The 20,548-nt window shown below is 44.8% G+C and overlaps 1 protein-coding gene across 1 annotated transcript in view; it reads left to right on the plus strand.

Annotated features, from left to right (window-relative positions):
- The first annotated feature begins 429 nt into the window (after positions 1-429).
- The window catches only part of LOC309548120 (uncharacterized protein), an 88,503-nt gene continuing 68,384 nt past the window's right edge, over positions 430-20,548 (plus strand). Inside the window, exons 1-4 of the mRNA XM_082248085.1 lie at positions 430-510; positions 6,815-6,946; positions 10,797-10,936; positions 11,918-12,848. Of these exons, the coding sequence (XP_082104211.1) occupies positions 11,945-12,848 (904 nt within the window). The 5' untranslated portion in view covers positions 430-510; positions 6,815-6,946; positions 10,797-10,936; positions 11,918-11,944. The remainder of the gene's footprint in view (positions 511-6,814; positions 6,947-10,796; positions 10,937-11,917; positions 12,849-20,548) is intronic.

The following is a 20,548-nucleotide window of genomic DNA, read 5'->3' on the forward strand; positions in this document are numbered from 1 at the left end:
AAGTGGTTAAATACCATACTAACATTTAATTTGCCTTTCTCAAACCAAGTCCATTTCCTAATCTGGCTGTACAACAACCAGCACCAACTGTAACGTTTTCCTTTTGGACTCGTCATTTCCACTATATGATAATGATATTCCCCTTGATCATAGAGACTGCACACAATTCTAGCTCTATAGACCACCTAGCCTCCCCTACACAGATCAGCCTACAGCAAGACACGTAACCTTACACTGCTGCCTTATGAAAGACACTGCTTTTATACTGTAGTGGCGCCTCTCACGCCCCCCAGTGGTCGTGGAGGCCCTCTGTTCATTTTTTGCAGCACAGCAGCCCACTTGCATTCTGGGAATTGGAGTGCAACAGGCAGCGAATGAGAGGGCTGTGGTGACCAGGACACTACACTTCCCAGGGTTCTCTGCAGCTCCCTGGCGTTCTATTGGCTGGGGGCAAAATTGACGTCGACTTGCAGGAAAGTGTGGTTGCACCGTGCAAGGGCTGGTTAAAAGGTGAGGCGAATGGGGTTTAATTTGTGTTATTGTGTAATGTGCATTGTTTATCATGAAGACGATAGACGGTGGCCAAGGGGCGTAGTGCAGACTGCAGCGTGAGGAAAGCTAGGGAAGCAGGCTGTATAGGGGTGGGTGAGGAAGCCCTGGCTGCAGATACCTTGTCTGCCATGGTGCACAGTGGAGACCTCTCTGGGGTTGGCCATATAATACTTATTCTAACGCAAAAGAGAAGCAGTCATATTTAATGGGCATCCATGCAAACAACTGTGCATCCTAACCTGACATAAGCAACCCTCTTTCTGCAATTGTAGCTGCAAAGCAAGCTCCATGCATGGCAATAGCACATTGGGCCTACTCTGTGAAAAGTCAAGGTAACATTGCTTGTTGCCCATAGCAACCAATCAGCTGACAACTGTCAGCTTGAACAGGCCAGGTTTGGAAAGTTAATCAAGTAGGTTGAATGGTTGCTATGGGCAACAATAAATACATTAGACCCATTCTGTGACCTGCTTTGCTAAGATACCGACAGCATCAACCAGGGCAGAAAACCTACCTAGCGGTGCCAATGTTAATGCCGTTTAGGGCTTATTCACAGATTTGCATGTGCATTCCAGCAGACGTAGTAACAGACATGCGTAGGTGCAAGTGGAACCTTATAGATTCACTTTAACCACTTGGCGCTGGCTGCATGCAAATATGCGTCCTCTCGGCGGATGGGCCTTGGTGCCGAGTGGCGGGGTATTTGCGTTCATTAGTGCAATTGCAGTTGTGCCGAGAGCGCACTCCCTGTGGCGGTAAACGGAGAGCTCACAATAACAGCTTGCGATCTGAAACTTTCAGAACATTTGACAGCCAATCACGGCGGTCGCATGATCGCAAGACCCTGCCTCCCGGCATCCTAAATCACTTAAAGCAGAAGTAAACTTCCATATTTAAGTTTTACCTATAGGTAAGCCCTAATATAGGCTTACCTATAGGTAATATAAACATCTCCTAAACATGCACTGTTTAGGGCAGGGGTATGCAAACTGTGGCCCTCCAGCTGTTGCAAAACTAAAAGTCCCATCATGCCTCTGGGTGTCATGCTTGTGGCTGTCAAAGTCTTGCTATACTTCATGGGACTTTTAATTCTGCAACATCTAGAGGGCCACAGTTTGCATATCCCTGCTTTAGTAGATATTTACTGAGGTAGCAGCCAATTACATCACTGGCGCATGCGCTCTGAAGGAACAGCCACCTTTTGCCGTTTCTTCAGAGCAGTGTGACGTGACTGGCGGCTCCTGCGTGTATGTGCGGGAGTGACGTCATCGCAGCTCCGGCCAGTCACAGCCGCGAATCCGAAAGGAAGACCAGGTAGAGATGGACGCTGCCATGCTTCGTTTTCAGGTAAGTTTAACATAATGTGCTAGTATGCAATGCATACTAGCACATTATGCCTTTGCCTTGCAGATAAAAATAAAGTGCAGCGGTTCACAACCGCTTTAAGGGCCCATTCACACCAGATGCAGTGAGATGCATTTTTGACTGCACTCCAACTGCATAGACAGTCCAAAATCCAGGTTATTCTTTGGGGATAATTCACACTACTACAGTGCAAAAAGTACAGCATGCTGCATTTTTCTGCACTTTAAATGCACTGCAACAAAATGTAGTGCACATGAAAGCCCAAAGAAGACAGAAGTGACCTCAAAGAAAATCCAAGCTTCGGAAAAATGCACCACAAATGCATACAAGGACGTGCAGTTTCTGGTGTGACTCGGCCCTAAAGGAGACTAAATGCATTTATCCTTTTTGCATTTATCCTTTTTGTCTCCCCTTCTTTAACCTAAACATCAACATGACAATCCACCCCCCCCCCCAACCCATCCATCCATTCAACAGCATGGACGGAGGAATATCCCCTGCTGACTATTGTTTTCAAACCCAGCCACGGCACCCTACCTGAATAGCCAAACAGTGGATGCTTCTCATAGGATGCAGTCAATGTTAAGCTGATAATTTTCCACCTGGCTAAGTCACATTTTGTCACACCATGTGGTGCCGACAGTGCCACCTATAGCCCAAGCTTCAATCTTTCTTAGCTAGCGTTCCTCCAGAAGTTGCAGGAAAGAAATTCGCACGATTCCCCCATCTACACAAACTGTGCCAAAAGGGGAATCCCTCCTGCCAAGCAATTGTCTGCTCCCAGCGCGGGCAGGGGAAGCTGTCCCTGCCGAGACAAGACAGTGCTGTAGCAGCCGCTAGCGATAATCACAATAATCCAGCAGGATGGTTATACCCAAGTTGTTCAAATCGATCAACTTGGTACATTTAGCCTGTCCATTAACAGTTAAAATCTTGGCCCATTCCTGCTTAACTGGCCTAAGGGTTTCTTGAGCAGTTGGCAGTTTTGGCCTTTCAGATAAGAAACCATTGACATTAACTGGTTCCCGCCCGGCCTATGGGCGAATGACGTCAGGGCCTGCCTCTCGTTAATCTGGGTGGACATCATATGAGGTCCTCCCAGATCGTGCCTCATGCCAGGCCGCACAGTGACATGATTTGTCACCGGCTATCTCCACCAAATTGCAGGTCACGTGACATTTGTAAACAATGGATGGCTTTCATTCAAGCAATCCATTGTGTCCAATTGTGTTGCTTGCTGTGATTGGTCACAGTGATCACTTGGTACATACTGGGCCAGTCACAACCCATCTGTGCCATTTGGTCAGCTGTAACCAATTACAGCTAATCACAACAAAACAAACTGAGGCTGGGTTCACAAATGTGAGTTGAATGCATTTTACGCCACATCCAATTCGCATAACGTGAGTGTGACTGGCTTTCAATGGAGCTAGTTCACACACGTCCAGGGCAGCTGCGGTGCAAATTTGAAAAGCATCCTGTGCGTTTTTGAGACCGGCTCAGGTGCAAATTCAGGGAAAAATTTGCACCTGAATTGCCCCTGATGGGTGAACTCAAATGCACAGGACACCGGACTGAAAAACCGTAGCTGGAAGTGCCACGTCCACAGTCTCAGGCCATCCCACGTGCCATATCCGCAGTCTCGGGCCATCCCACATGCCAGAACAGAAAGAGTCTAATAGTTGTGGGCAGACATGGGAGTAAGTCACACATGTGCAAGTTACAAGCAGTCCCAAGTTACTGTATCGAAAAGCAAGCAAGTCAAGTCGAGACCCTGCTAGAAGTCAAGCAAGTCAAGTCATTTATTTTGGTCAAGTCACAAATCAAGTCAAAATACTGATCTTCCCCAATTTTCACCTTTTTAAATCAGTTAAGTCAGTGGTCAGGAAAGGTTTTGTTTTATTTTCAACATTAACAAAACTGCTTAGTGCTTTTTTCTTGGCATATTAAAGAAACACTTTGAATGCCCAAACAGCTCAAAATCCTTCGTCCGGTTAGGTTTCAACACCACAGTCACTAAAAACATGTTAAGTATTTCCATTGTTAAACAGCCAGTGTCCTAAAAATCAGAACACACTGAGGTGTTTTAAGTGACTGTGGTGTCAGAAACATAACAGGCACATTCATTTTGCTTTAACACTTGAGAAAATGCATATATTTTAATAACTTAAAAAAGTAAAGTCATTTCGAGTCATATTTCTCAGGTCATGAATACCAAGTCAAAGTCAAGTTGAGTCTTTTATTCATTTTAGTCAAGCAAGTCTCAAGTCCTCAAACTGGTGACTTAAGTCTGACTCAAGTCAAGTCATGTGACTCAAGTCCCCCACCTCTGGTGGTGGGGTCCAAAATAGAAAATATTGTGAGAGATCCTCCACCGACAGATGTACTCACACTGACTCTTACCATCCAGAGTGGACTACTACATACAGTGGTCGAATTCACTTGTTACAGAATCCAATCAATCGAACAGCAGCACTCTTCCACCCTTAAGCAGATCCTACTTCATATGGCCCTCAATGGATATATTGTTTCAACATAGATAGACACTTCATAGTGTAATACGTTCAGCATAAAATTTATTAAAATCCAGAAAGCATTAACGCCCCTGATGACGTTGGTACGACAAAACCGGTTGGGCAGAGCTGGATCATGTGAGGTTGCCAAGCACGAAGGTCGGCCATCTTGATAGTTGGAAACATTCCCCTGTGGATTATTGATGCACATGCAAGATTTTATCTTACCTTTTGGTGATTGAGTTTTCTGGATTTAATTTTTTTTTGTATACTGAAGGTATTACACTATGAAGTGTCTTTCTATCTATGTTGGAACGTTCTATCCATTGAGGGCCATATCAAATGGAATTTGCTTAAGAGTGGGAGAGTGCTGCTGTTTGATCGATTGGGTTCTGTAACAAGTGCATTCAAGCTCTGTATGTAGTAGTCCACTCTGGATGGTAAGAGTCTAGTGTGTGTACATCTGTCAGTGGAGGATCTCTCACAAGATTTTCTATTTTGGGCCCCACACCTATTGGACTCTTTCTGTTTAATTCCCTGTCAAGGACTTTCTGTCTATATACTACCCTAACCTGTCCCTGTACTGCCCAAGCCCGCTTCTTTGAATTGATCATAATAGTATGTCCTATAATTTTGCATATAGACAAGGTGCTGTTGCATGTAAATCTGACTTCTTGATAAATGTGATTTTAGTTTTTAATAACCTGATATAAAATAATGGATGTAGGGGCCTTTTTGGTGGGCATGTTTTTTTTTTTGGGGGGGGGGGGCAGCATTTTATTCTTGGGCTAGCCATGGATATATACCATAGTTTGTGGACTGTATACCTTTTCTACAGACTAAATAATATACACTGCCAGACATACAATCTGATCCATTCCCCATCCGTCTGTTTTTGGGGAATCGGATGCCGTTGCCGGTGTCAGTGGACACATGTCCCACTCCATAGAGGGCAATGGGTGGTTTGATCAGGCCCTCCTGAAAAACTGACAGGCGGACCTGATCAGTGTGAAACCAGCCTTAGTAAGCTGATTGATTAAAGCAGTTCTAAAGGCAGGACATTTTTTTTCCTTTATTGCATTCACTACATTAAGGTAAATGATATCCCATTGGTTGAATCTACCCCTCACCTCCCTAAATACTTACCGGAGTCCTATCTCGATTCAGTGCTGCTCTCTCTGTGAGAGTAATGGGAGCCATGGGTCCTACTGCTGTCAGTTCCTGTGAGGGGGAAGTGGGGCTGAGCCACGCTGTGTGTGTCTACAGACGGGCACACAGCCTAGTTTGGGAGCGTTATATGGTGTCGCACCAAGAAGGGGAGGAGCCTAGAGTGCCGACAGGTGACCCCAGAAGAGGACGTTCAGGGCCACTCTGTGCAATACCATTGTATAAAGTAGGTAAGTATAACATGTTTGTTATTTTAGGGGGAAAAAAAAACAACTTTTAAGATTTCTAATCAATTTAAGGGTCTATGCACACTTGTCAGCAGAAAAAATGTTCCTTTGGAGTATATTGTACATGCGCACCAGAAAAATGTACAGTTAAAAAAAGCTTGATGCGCCAGAATGAAATGTGTAGGCGCATCAAGCGTTTTTTTTCTGCCCAAACCTCCTCTCATAAATACATCTGTGATGGGTTTTTTATCCAGCCTGTAAATGCTCTTCTACAAATGCTGAATGCCTGTAAATGCCAAATGTGCATGGACACATAGGCCAACATAGAGTTGCTTCTATAGGCTGGAAAATAAAAAGCCATAAGCCTGTGAAAGCATCATTTACATATTACTGATATGTGCCTGCTGTATCATTTACTTGTATGAAACAGTATCTTGTTCTCTTTGTATTGCTTCCTTTATGTGAAACCAATGGTGTTCCTGCCTGTCCCTTTGCTTTCCAATTAACAACTGACCACACTAAGCAGGAAAGCACACTGTTGTCCGTTCTCTAGCTGTGCTGGAACTGAGTCTGCTCTCCTCCAATGATCAAACTTGTAATGAGCCCCCCCCCCCCCTTTCACTGCGATTCACTGGGAACTGTGTACTGCTGTTTCTCCTCCCCCCCAGCTCTTATGCAGCTGAGAGCAGAGAATATGTGATGACAGAAAAAAAGTGTTTATAATGTGTTTTTTTTTTTTTTTTTTATCTATACACGTTTTGCCTTTCATTTCTATTTTTAAATCAGTGTTTTTTTTTTTTTTTTTTTTTTTTTTTTACAAGGTGTGGGTTTACATACAGTACACTGTAAGAGTAGATGTATCGAATGTACTATCTATAGGATAACATTAAAGTCAACCATACCATTTGTAATATTTTGCCATATTTAATTTGAGTGTATGTGTTTCTGTGTGAGGAAGCATCTTTTTTATATTTTTGTAACATTTTCCAGGTCTTGCCAGGAGCATATTGATCTTGTACACGCTCTTTGAAGAAGTGACTTGACCTTGTATGCATTGCCATCGTTTTTTGCCTAGGCCTTTTGAAGCTTTGTCAGAGCAGTATTTTGCTGTTCTTTCTAAAGGTATGGAACCTAAATCTCAGCGTTTTTTTATTTTTTTTTATTTATTACTAATTTATTTATTTTAGGCACAATGCCAATCTTTAGATCAACCATTTTAAGTATGTGTTCCTATTGGGGAGATTTTCCATCACTTTCTGCCCTGGCATAAAGTGAGGGAAAATCTTAATAGTAGAGACCCAGCTTTAAAAAAAAAAAAAAAACAGACCGACCGAGGCTGCCATTTTTTCCACCCTCCTTCAAAAAGATAAAACGCCTAAGCTGGAGCTAGGCTTTATTGTTTTAGGGTCTGTTTAAACCCTATTAGTTATTTAACATGTGCATCTAATTCAGGATAAAGCCACACTAATATTGGTGAATATAGCTGCAGGAAAATTATTAGGTGTGATTAGCCCTAAATACTCATCTTCGCTGGTGTCCAGTTCCTCTATCTTCTGTGACACAGCACAGCTTAGAAATTTTCTAAAGCTCAGATTTGCTCACCCTTTCACTGCCTGCGTTTTGCTCTGAGTCTCAGGGCTGGGTGGGTATCTGGGGGCTTGCTGGCTGAAGTGATTGCATGGCTGTAAAGCTACATGAATCACTTCTGCTGTCAAAGCTTGGTGTCCCGAAAAAAAAAGTCCCTTTTCAACAGCCAACTCCCTATTGCTGTTGCTCCATTACAGCAACCAAACAGGCAATCACTTGTCTCAGACAAGTCTCAGCCTGCAGGGCCACTTGGAGAATAGAGAGCACCATTGCCTTCATCGCTGCTCACACGCACATGCTGGCTCTGTCTTGGGCTCCTGCTGATGCCTCCTGCAATTGCTGATCGGATCCCAGCTTCTTCCGTGGCTGCAGTTCTGGCACTGAAGAAGGTCGAGGGAGGCAAGCACTCAAGGTGCTGCCTGACACAGACTGGGAAAAAAGGCTCCAGTGGGACTAGGAAGGACTGATGCCCTGGCTGACAGCTCTTCTCTGCAGCAACATGTCTCTTTGCACTGTGACTAGATGTACTTTGCCAGGAGGGAAGATACATCCAACTGTCACCCCTGCCCCCTCACTACTGCATCTTGACACCGCCCCCACCTTTCATCGCAGCTCCTGCCTCTCTGACACCCACCCCACCACCATTTTGGCCCTGGTCTCACCACCACGTCTGCAATAACTGCACCCAACATCCCCTACCACTTTGCCCACCACTCCCGCAGCTCTCACTGCTGCGCTTACCTCCACCCCCTGACTCTCGCTACCACACAGGGCCCCTCTCACAACACCACATCTGCAACACTACCAACCCTCTCTCCACCATGCCTGGCATCCCTGTTCAACAAAATTCCCCCTTAAAGTGTTACTAAAACCACAACTGTAAAATCAGTCTGTATTTGCAGTAAAGAATGCTTGGTATACTCACTGTGGAACCTAAGGAGTTAATCCTCTACATTGTGTAAAACGGCTGTGTGATTCTGTCTTCTCTGATCCTCCCCTTTTTTTTACTGTCCCCAATCCATCTCCTGATAGAACAGAGCCTTGGAGGCTCTCTGCACATGCTCAGTTTGGTGTATATTGCTGGAGAGTTTTTTTTTTTTTTTTTTCTTGGGACGGTGCATGTGATCAGCACAGGGCGAATCAGCACTGTTCACACAAAGTCAAGGGCCATGTAGCCTCATAGGACAGTAAGAGTAAAATGGAAACTCCTCCTGCAAGCTTTAAACAGACACTGATAGAAGTCATAAGACTGCTATATACTGCTGATGAGAAAAAGTATTTAGAAGTTTATATTTACTAAAATAATTGCATTTCCATATTCTGTGTACTGTGGGAGACCCAGATATAGTGAATGCAGGCTCCTGGGTTTAGTAACACTTTAGCCTGAATGCAGGCTCCTGGGTTTAGTAACACTTTAGCCTGGTGCATGTGTGTACACCCTGCACCCCTGCCTTGCTCTTACTGCCACAAGTTGCCGAAACACTCTCTGGAAGAGGGAGCAAGTAAGAAAACTTGTTTGTCTATTGTTGCTCCAAAGTCCCATCACCACCACTCCAAAGCCCTCATTATTGCCATCCCAAAGTGACAAGCAAATAGTTTTGCTTCATTTAAATGAATGAATCTGGTGCTACCTGGAGAAGTATTTGAAAGTCTTGGAAATTTCAAGTAGGGACAAGCAAGTTTAAAGTGGATCTCTAGGCTAAGAGATATATTTGTCTCTGTCTCCATTTGGAAATTTAACCCCACCCCCTATTTGTACTGGGACCCATTTTGACAGAAAAAGTGTGGGGGGGTCATCTTGTCACTTGACTATAAAATTAGAATCCAATAGAGTCTGTGATACCCGTACCCTGCTAAGAAACCCTGAAATAAAAACACACCAGTAAGGCTTTTGGACACTGCGAAAAGCGCAAATGATTACCCTATCAGTGCTGTCTCCCCCTGGGAAAGGGATTTGGGGGCATTTGAAAAAGAACATTGGGAAGAGGCCCTATTTGCATTCTAACAGTGCTCCTTAAATGTGGCTGAACTATATATCTACTTTTGTAGGTACTCCTGCAAGGCTGTTTTGTAGGGGAACGAGAGAAAACCCCACCTGTACAAGATGCTGTAGGGATCATGGTGATAACGCACCTCCTGTGGCAGTGTCCAAAACTACATCTCTACTGGAAGGGAATTATAGCTACTATTGACAGGGTTTTTCAGGTCCAGGTGCGTGAGGAACCAAAACAGTGTTTATGGGAATTCTGTGCGATCTCTCTGCCGAAGACATCCCTTAACAGGTCATAACTAGGGCACTCTTTCAGGCCTGTAAGTTAATTTTACGGCACTGGACATCTGCTGATCCTCCCACATTGAAAGCATTGATAACTCAAATGAGAGAAACCCTTCGACTTGAAAAAAATGTATCAGCACAAGGGCTGTTTTGGTAAATTTTGACAAACTTTGGACCCAATGATTGGATATGCCGACCTTGGCCCCATTCAACCTTAATTGGTCTGCAAGGATACTGGATCAAGAAGCAGAGCTTTCAACACCCATGCTTACGCAATGTTGTACCGTACTCTCGGTTCTTTCCTGGGGCATTTGCTGAGGGGAGAAGTGAAAAGAAGCAGTCAGAACTGATGTACTAAGCCTTGCAGCTTAGTGAACACTCTCTTAGCTCAAGCAGGTGGAGGGGTCACAAGCACATGCCAAGCTCCCCTTTTTGATGCTTGTGCAGATGCAGCATAAGGGCATGAAGCAAGGGGAGGTAGAGGTGAGGCACAGAACTTGCATCTTTAGGCCCTCAATTTACGGTTCAAATCTTGGCTCTTCAAAAGAAGTCAGAGAGCCTTATGTCTTGTATTTGGCTGCTTGTCACAAAAACGGAAGCCCTCTCAAGACAAAAGGGGTCACTTGAATTGAAAAACCTATTTGGAAGTGAGCCAGGAAGAGCACCAAAAAATGGTCTAAAAATCCTTCATTTATATTCAAGGTAAACGAGAACATAAAAAGGAAGCCTATACTTTCAGGGGCCAAAAAATCCACCTTCATCAGAGCTTGAATATAGCTCAAACCTGGTAGGCCTCAAAATGGCAGAATTACCACAATTATTTTTGTATGATGAAAAGAGTGATAAAATGACTAGGAGCAAAATAACAACAATCCCTGCTATTTTTCTCCTGAGCACTTTGTCATTTTGTGATTTCAGTGATCAGATCATTAGGTTTTTTTTTTTTTTAAGTATGTCATGAAAACAGGTTTTGCTTAAAAGATTTTAAGAACATGTTATATGGGGGGGGGGGGGGCAAGAAAGACAAATATAAGCAGAGTAACCATTAACTTTATTAGATGTCTTTTCATTATAAGGAAGCATTTTTATATATTTGTAACATTTTTCTAGGTCTTGCCAGGAGCAACTTTGATCTTGTACACACTCTTTGAAGAAGTGACTTGACCTTGTATGCATTGCCATCATCTTTTGCCAAGACATTTTAAAGCTCCCTTAACTGGCAGAGCAGTATTCTGCAGGTCTTTCCACAGGTATGGAACTGAAATTTGGGCATACGTTTCTCTGGGACTTATACAGGCCAGTGTAGATATCTCGATCAGCCATTCTTTTTTTTTTTATTTATTTTTTTTTTTTTTTGGCCCCTGCTAACCTCTGTTTGACTTTGCTTGGAAATCACTCCCAGGCCAGCCACACATAAAATTTCCCCAGAGGTTGCAGGACATTCGCTCAATACCCATCAACAACGACAGTGTTGATGCGATCGGTACATTCAGCCTGCCCTTACACGTTTCGAATCTTGGCCGGTTCCTGCTGAACTGGCCGAGATTCGAACCATGTGTGGCCTGCCTAAATTGTTGGAAGATGTCCTGGAAACCTTTAGGGTGTAGAACAATGTAATGAAGGTGAATATTGTTTGGTAGTCGTAATCCAAGAAACTTAAATGTCCCTAAATGAATTTGGATGCTTTTACTACACTTTTGGAGGCTTTTTTTCTTCCCTATGTTATGTGATGATATGTGAGCCAGATGCAGTAGTAAACCCAATTTGCGTCAGTCATAAGAATGGATGGCATCTTGCTCCGATGAGTTTCTTCCTGAGAGGAGAGGGACTTCACGTGCACAAGTGGTGAAGTTTGAAAATTACCTGATGGAAGTGTGACTATTTTTGCACAGTTTATGGACTTTGTATGGACTATGTTATGTTTTATGCACTTTACTAATGGTGGAGTAATAAGTCACAGTCTACTTTTGGATTTGGAGTAGTAAAGAGGATACACTCCCATTTCAAAACAGACTAAGATCTTTAGCTTTTAATGAAAGGTAGCAGCAGTGATGATTTATAATGTATTCACATTTTTAGGTTTACTATGGTTTTATTTTTTATTAATTTTTTTCACAGTTTTTACACTCCAAAGCATGGGGTCTTGAGTAGTGAGTTCTTTTCAATGGTATGTATTGAAGGAAATGTTTTAAAAATACCAAAAATTTAATTAGAAAGTGGTTCTTTTACAGTTATCGAAAATTCCCCATCTCAGAGTCATGGAGATGCCGTCATATTACACCAAACTTCTTGGAGAGCTGAATGAGCAGCGTAAGAGAGATTTCTTCTGTGACTGCAGCATCATTGTGGAAGGTCGAATATTTAAAGCGCACAGAAATGTTCTTTTTGCCAACAGTGGTTACTTTCGGGCCATGTTAGTTCACTACATTCAAGACAGTGGAAGGCATAGCACTGCATCTCTGGACATTGTCACTTCTGAGGCCTTTTCTACCATCCTGGATTTTCTATACTCAGGAAAGTTAAACCTGAGTGGAGAGAATGTAATTGAGGTTATGAGTGCAGCAAGCTACCTCCAAATGACTGATGTTGTTAACTTTTGTAAGGCTTACATACGGTCTTCTCTTGATATCTGCAGGAAAATGGAAAGAGAGAGTTCCTTTGGACAGGCTGATAGTGGAAGTGATGGTATAAGTGGTGGCAGAGCAGCGCTTGGAAATATAACTGTAAAAACAGCTCAGGGGGACTGTCAGAAGGAAGCACCCTGTGGAGACTGTAGTAGCTGCAATTCTGTGGAATTGATGGTGAAGGATACCGCAAGCGCAGGCTCTCCAGAAGAAAAAAGTCCCAGTAAAGCAGTGGAACCCAAAGAGGAGTTTGATTCTGATGTAGTGGAAGTAACAGAAGGTATCCAACCATATCAGATACAATCTGGCATGGAGCAGGGTGAAGAAAGTCCACAGGGTAGCTCCAATATGGACCTGGCATGTAATAATTATCATATGAAACAATTTTTAGAGGCTCTCCTCCGCAACAGCTCTGCACAGAGAAAAGAGGATCAAGGGCATCATTTTGTACGTGATTATGAGTCCCGGCAAGAGGAAGGAAGTGTTTCAATGAGCAATATGATGGATATTCAGGGTGACTGGTATGGTGAAGATACAGGTAATGTAACAAATTATAATTTATTTAAAGTATATCATTGTTTTGTTTGTTTGAAGGACAAGATACATTTTGTAACACTGAGAGTGGGATTCAAAGCATTCTTGATCTGCAACAACTCCTCAATGTGCCTTACCATTTCTACTGTTGCTTTGTAGCAACCAGCCATCTTGATATCCTGAACTGGTTAACAGGTCCTTTAGATCATGTGCGGCCCTCAACACTTCCAGAGGGCCACTCAATAGCAGTGTATTTTCTTGCATTGAGGTGCAAGTGAGGTAGCCTGTTCAAAATGAATGTGCTGTAATGCACCTCAGTGCCCAAAAATATCCGTCATGCTAAATTTTTTGCAGTGCACACTTAAACAGGGGCTTCACTCAGTTCTGGAAAATGTATTGTAAACTACAAAAGCTGTAACTGCTGACTTTTAATAAACGGACGCTTACCTTTCCAGGGATCCAGCACTGTCCTCCTTCAGCCTGGTTCATTAAATGTTGGGACCTGAAGGCATCACATCCAGCTTCCCATTGTCCACACCCTCTTAAAACCTGTGAGGTTGCAGGTGGGGGGTTACTGAAATTTCACTTAAATCACCCACAAGATCTGAGTAAAATGTAGGGCAGGTACCTGCAAAAACTAGGTACCCATTCCTTCTTTGGGTGAAGCTCCGCTTTAACAAATAGGAGTATAATAACATTGGTGTCGGTGGATGCAGTATTAGCCACCAACAATGGTGTCGATGTATGCAATAATTGCTCCCAACATTGATGTCATTGTGCGCAATAATTGCTCCCAACATTGGTGTCAATGTACGCAATAATTACCCCCAACATTGATGTCAATGTACGCATTAAAAAAACAACATTGGTGTCAGTGAGTACAATAGAACCCGCCCCCCCCCCCCCCCAATGATGTCAGTGGCTGTAATAATAACCTCCAGCACTGGTTGTAGTAATCACCCTCCTACATAGGTGGTCAGTGGCAGTAAAATTTAACCTTCCCCCACTTACCTGATTAGACGCTCCTTGCCACCCATTATCGACCTGAAGCTGGGACTCCGCCTCATAGTACAGTCTTCGTTTTTTTTTTTTTAATAACAATTTTCATAATATATACCAGTCCTGTTTCTACTGAGCTATGCTTTTATTATTATCCATGATTTCCACTGTAATATAGGCTATAAATGCTATGGTCAGATACAGTCCTTGTTTTAGTTAAGGAATAATAAGGTCTTCATGCATTCTCTGCCTGTGTATGTGGTGGTGGTGGTGGTGGAGGTTCTCCGGTGATAAAACTGATATCTGAGAGAAATATAAGGTTCAGGTTTATGATTTAGATCAGGGGTATCCAATAGACCAAACTGTTCCTCTTTCCCCGCTACTTTTTGTAGCAAAATCCTGGGTGTCATAATAACAAGTGGGATTTATCAAAGCAGCAGTTGTACAGAATACTGTCCAGAAGTTTTAATTCAAATATACTGTACCAACATACTTGTTACATGAAATTTAACCACTTTATGGCAGAAGGTAAAACAAATCCTAACACCTGAATGATTTTGACATGTGTTAGTTAGTCCACGGTCACATTGGTCCGATTTGACATGCGATTTGACATGTCAAATCTGAGCCAGTTGCCAGCAATGGCACCGTTCAAATCAGTGCGACTTTGCGGGGCTGCACCGATTCCCAAAAGTAGTTTCCGTACTACTTTTGGCGGTTTGAGGGGGCGATTTCCATAGACATCTGTGCAGGAACCCGCACAGATGTCTGTGAAATCTCCTCTGAAGTCGGACTGAAATGCCGGCTTGAAATATCAAAACGGCCTCAGTGTGAACCCGGGCTTAAACTACACAAATCACAACTACGTAGTGTATCCATGTGAATTATAATTTATTTCAGGACAAATTGGGCTTTCATTTGGTGGTAAATGGTTATAGACTTCTCATAATTTGGTTATTATCAAAGAAAAACTGGCCAAAAATAGTAAAATGTTTTTTTTTTCTCTTTTGTTCATTGATGGACATAGCTTTTGATCTTCATAACCATTGGGTTATACTGCCCCCTACAGGGATAGGAGACTAGGCAGACAAAAGTCTCGCTACGCCTAGGGGCAGTCCCAGGGGGTATACTCCTTCTCTCTGCTATTTCCCTCTCTGCTATAGGTACTCAGTTTTTTCTGCCTAGTCAGGAGTAAGGACACAGTTTCTTGCTGGAATCTCTGGTCCTGGATATTTTTTTTCTTTTTAGATAGAAATTTTTCTCCTGGTTTTTCCTGTGAGATTTACAAAAAACTGCCGGACTGGGCAACAGACTGGATAATCTAGATCCAGTGGTCACCCCAGTCTGGCCAGCGAGTGTGCGCAGACCTCAACTCCGCTCTAGGTCTGCTCAACGTAGCCCCACCGGACGGGGGCTGGACAGCCAGTTAAACGCCTTGCGAAGAGTCACATACGACCGGGTCTCGGCCCGAGTTGCAGCGTTCCTCCTGGCCGACAGCCCCCCATTCCAATAGCGAGGGGTTCTGTCAGGGGCCGTGCCTGCCTGGTTCCTGGTATGGTGAGTAGCTGTCCCCTCTCTCCCCCTGGAGGGTTTTGGGGTAGATGTGGGTCCCTCCTTGGGATGGTCGGATCCCCAGATTCCCTTCCTTCCCGTCAGGGACCCCCCTTCATCTATCCCCTCATTCTATTCCCCCCCACTTAGGTTGGGGCTGTGTGGGTGGTCTGGCCACCTCCTGGGGTGGGGGCAATGCGCTATGCTGGCATTTGGGGCGGGGGGTGCGCCACCGGCGACCTGACGATCGGCTGTGCGCGGGGGGGAGATTGTACCTGGTGGGGGCTCCTGTCAGGGCCCCCCATTCTACCTGGGCCTGTCCTTGAGGCTTAGGGATCACTCCTTGGTGCTGCACAAGGCCACCATTTTCTTGTAGCCTGAGAGCTTCAATGCACAGCGGCCTTGTTTGTGTAGTCCGGCAGCCATTGTGCTGTGGTTTGCCATTGAAAATAACGGCGGTCATGACAATGGAGCCTTCTGGGTGGCAATTTCGGTGGTGGGAGCCCCTCCTCCATCCTCTGGTGCTGACTTCTGGATCCTTTTGTTTCCTGATCACAATGAAGATTTTCCTGGTAGCTGTGTTGCCTGTTTTCCTCGTGGTGGTGAGTCTGGTGGGGTCCTCTCCCTCTCTGCTGATTGGTTCTCTGTGGCTGGCAGCCAGGTTGTGCTGCCAGAGTAGTGTTTTACACTTTTTTGTGGGGTCCCCTGGTGACTCATGGAGTCTTTGGAGCACTTTTCCCCACCTGATCCCCCCTCTCTGGGGCTGTGGGGCCCTCCTGGTCCCATCCATCCATCGATGCACTGACAGTGGTCCTGGAGTCCCTTGTGTCCTGGGTGGAGGTGGTTTTCTGGCGACGGGCTGGTATTAAAATACCCCCCACCTTCCCCTGCCTCATCTGTCTCTTCAGATCCTGAATCTGATTCCACCGTCACGGACGTAGGTCACCCTGCTGGGTTTGCGACCATGCACCCTGCATCCTCAGATAGTGAGGATGATTCCTCCGCTTCTTCAACCGCGCATGGAAAGGCGCTGGTGGACGCACTGATTGTACCTGTGCTTGAGACTTTAAGTTGGAGGACACGGCTTGCGACGGAGGTGCAGGTTCCCTTTTGCACTCACAAGCCATCCAGAGCGATAAAGGAGTTCCCTTTCCCCTCCTATATTTGACAAAATTGTAACTGTAGAGAGGGGACGACCAAAGCGTCCTCTTGGGGTCCCTAAGCGAGTAGCTAGGCGATACCCCTATGAGGAGTGCCTTCTTAAGAAGTGGACTGTTCCACCGGTGGTGAGCCCTCCAGTTTCCTGATTAAAACAAGGCAACCATGATTCCAGTTGAAGAGTCCCCAGCTTTTAAGGAATGGCTTGACAGGAAGGTTGAGGCTGTGGCCCGCAATTTGTACACCCTGACTGGTTTGGCACTGAGACCAATAATTGCCCTGATGTTGCAGACACTGACCGAGTGGGCTAAGCATTTATACCATTACCTGGAGAGGGAGAAGCTCCCCCCTGCCTTTGCTGATCTGGTGGGCCAGCTGGTCCAGGGGCTGCAGTTTATCTGTGATGCCTCTTTGGATGCAGCTCAAATTTCTGATTCGGCAGTGGTCCTTCGGCGTGTCTTTTGGCTCAAATGCTGGTCTGTGGACCAGACTTCTAATAGGACCTTGACTGATCTTTCTTTTCGAGCAGCTATGGAGGTAGCCGTCATTCTAAGGGGAGTAGAACGGTTCGTCCAGCCCCCTCCGCCATATACATTCCCGGTGTGGAAGACTGGCAGGCGAATTACCTCAGTCGGAGGGCGTTGGACCAAGGGGAGTGGTCCCTTCATTTAGGGGGGTTTCATCGGTTGTGTCTCCGGTGGGGCATCCCCGAGGTGAATCTGTTGGCTTCCCGGCTCAACAGAAAGGTGCAGAGGTTTGTGGCTCGGTCACAGGATCCTCTGACGGATGCCACAGATGTGCTGGTGGCCCCGTGGGGTCAGTATCGTCTGATTTTCGCCTTCCCTCCTCTCAAGCTTCTGCCAAGACTATGCAGGATCAAGGCAGAAGGGATTCCGGTCATCTTAGTGGCCCTGGACTGGCCTTGCTGGGCTTGGTACGCTGACCTGGTGCGGCTGGTCACCTACATTCCTTGGAAGCTTCCTCCAAGGGAGGATCTGTTGTCCCAAGGACCAATCTTCTGTCCTGCTTTACAGTCGTGAGTCGGTGTTTCCAAAGCTGTTAAAAGCTAGTTACCTACTTAGGAAGATCTACCGTAGTATGTAAAAGACGTACATTGCATGATGTGAGTCCCTTGGGGTCATATTCTCGCTCTTGTTCGTGGCTCAGATCTTGACCTTCCTTCAATGAAGGGGGGGGGGGGGTGTTGAGCACAAACTGGCCTTGAGTACTATCAAGGGTCAGGTGTCGACCTTGGCGGTCTTTTTTCAACGACCTTTGGCCACATACTCCCTGGTGTGTACTTTTCTTCAGAGAGTTGGGCACTTGACACCTCCAGTGCGGTCTCTGTTGCCGCCTTGGGACCTTGATTTGGTGCTCAGTCCTCCAGAAACCTCTTTTTGAGATACCCCGGCTTACGCTGTCCCAGAAGGTTGCCTTTTTGGTGGCTTTCACCTCTGCGTGCAGGATGTCGGAATTGCTGGCGTTATCCTGTCGTTTACCTTACTTGGTGGTTCACAGAGATAAGGTGGTTCTTCGTCCCTGTACGTTGTTCCTTCCAAAGGTTGTCTCTGATTTTCATTTTAATGAAGACATTGTGTTGCCTTCCCTGTGTCCCTGGCCAAAACATCTGAAAGCAATTGCCTTGCATGCCTTGTATGTGGTCCTGGGAATTAGGGTGTACCTGGCAGCTACGGAGTCTTTTAGGAAGTCGACTCACTATTTGTGCTCACGGATGGGCCTTAGAAAGGGTTGTCTACTTCCTCTGCGACTAATTCCACATGGGTCCGACAGACAGTGATTCAGGCCAATTCCATCAGGGGTCAGGTTCCTCCTTTCCCTGTCAAGGTGCACTCTACTCGGGCGCTTAGTGCCTCCTGGGCCTTCTGTCATCAGGCGTCAGTGACTCAGGTTTGCAAGACGGCCACCTGGTCGTCAGGGCACACTTTCACAAAGTTCTATAAAGTGGATGTGTTGGCGTCTGTGGATGCTTCTTTTGGCCGCAAGGTTTTTGCAGGTTGCTGTTTGGAGGACCTGATTGTCTTTTTAAAGGGTTTATTTTTTTTTTTAGGTGGGCTCCAGTTGTTTTGGTTGCGCTCCTGTAGCCTGTTGGCTACTGTTTAGCCTTGGGAATTTTTTTTGTTCCCACCCCTTATGTTTAACATTGCTTTGGGATGTCCCAATGGTTATGAAGATCAGGAGCTGTGTCCGTCAGTGAGCGAAAGAGAAAATGGGATTTTTGACTTACCGTAAAATCCATTTCTCTGGTGTTCATTGAAGGACACAACACCCACCCCTCTGTGGAGTTGTAATTCTTCTGACATTGCTTGTAACAAAACTGAGTACCTTTTTATAGCAGAGAGAGGGAGTATACCCCCTGGGACTGCCAATAGGCAAAGCCAGACTTTTTTTCTGCCTAGTGTCCTACTCCTGCAGGGGGCAGTATAATCCAATGGTTATGAAGATCAGGAGCTGTGTCCATCAATAAAAATCTGAGAAATTGATTTTACGGTGAGTCAAAAATCCCATTTTTTTAATCCTACCTATAATACACTAACCCTGACCTTTGACTCTGAAAATAACTGTGGACCCTATCACTGACCCAGGCCTAGATCAACCCCTGATCAAGCTATGCTTTGCTTCTTATTACTGTAGTATTGCCTATTTGCATATTATTTTTTTTTTACAATGCATCTTTTACTTCATTTATAAGGGAAAAAAAACATAGGGGCGCTGAATAGTGTGTGATCAAGTGATAGCTGAAGAGCAAGAATCTGGCTTTCTGGTTCCTGATCATTAGCGCGAGACCCAGGGCTTTTGGTGAGAGCCCATTTTCTGTGCTGGGAGCACACTGTGCAGTATGCTCTCAGCACAAACACAGGTATGTATATATACCCCACATATGTGCCCCACGGATAAAGACTCCCTTCTGTGACGCTGCATTTAAGTTTGAGTTCTATAGAAAGGGGTTAAACTGGAAATCTATGCTCACACCATTCACTTTCATTTTATACCATCAGCATTGTGGTAGCATTACAAACCATAGTTATTTTTGACTGACAATTTCTAATGACTACAAATCACATGGTACCTTTGCTGTCTGCAGCAGTGATTCCTGTAATAACTCCTCCTCTCAGCACTTCTGTAGTTCAGAAGGCAGGCTCTGTGAAGTCTGACACAGCAGTTCTTAAAGGGGTTGTAAACCCCCCCCTTAATGACTTTTGCCTATAGGTAACCCTATAATAAGGCTTACCTATAGGTACTGTAAATATCTCTTAAACTTGCACCGTTTAGGAGATATTTGCACGCTTGCCGTTCCTTCAGAGCCCTGTGCCGTAAAACGCATGCGCGGGAGTGATGTCATCGCGCCTCCATCGTGCAAACCAGGAAAGAGGACGGCCGAACATGTCGGTCGTCTCAGAGGGGAGCGGCGGCACTGCAGGGCTTCGTTCTAAGGTAAGTATTTCATGATGAGCTAATATGCGATGCACACTAGCTCATTATGCCTTTGTCTTTCAGGTTTTTCTTTTTAAAATTTTTTTTTTTTCCTGAGGTTTACAGCCTCTTTAATCACAGGGCACAGCGAATAGGTGTCACAAAATGCAAGGAAGTAAATGTATGAGGATCGTCGCAAAGTAAGTTTACAAATTTTAAGATTATTCGGATTGATAGGAGTAGGCTGGAAATAATTGAAATACAATTTGGAAATTAATATATGGTTTTACATTTTGGCCACCCCTTATTAACCTCTGTTCAATCCTATTCAGCCTTACTTAACTTATCCATCCCTTACTACCATTAGCTTTTACTTTTCTGCTGATTTATTTTTAAACATATTCAAATTTTCAGTCATTTTTAAGTGTCAGAAAAATGTATACATTTAAAAAAACAAAAAATTTGCTTGTAAATTTTGCTTGCTTTTGGCCCTTTTCACACGGGCGGTGCGCCCGATGGACTCCGTTTTGCTCAGCGGGGATCGATCCGCCGATCCCCGCTGAG

Source organism: Pelophylax lessonae (assembly GCF_965119305.1).
Source record: "Pelophylax lessonae genome assembly, chromosome: 2".
NCBI classification, from domain to species: domain Eukaryota; kingdom Metazoa; phylum Chordata; class Amphibia; order Anura; family Ranidae; genus Pelophylax; species Pelophylax lessonae.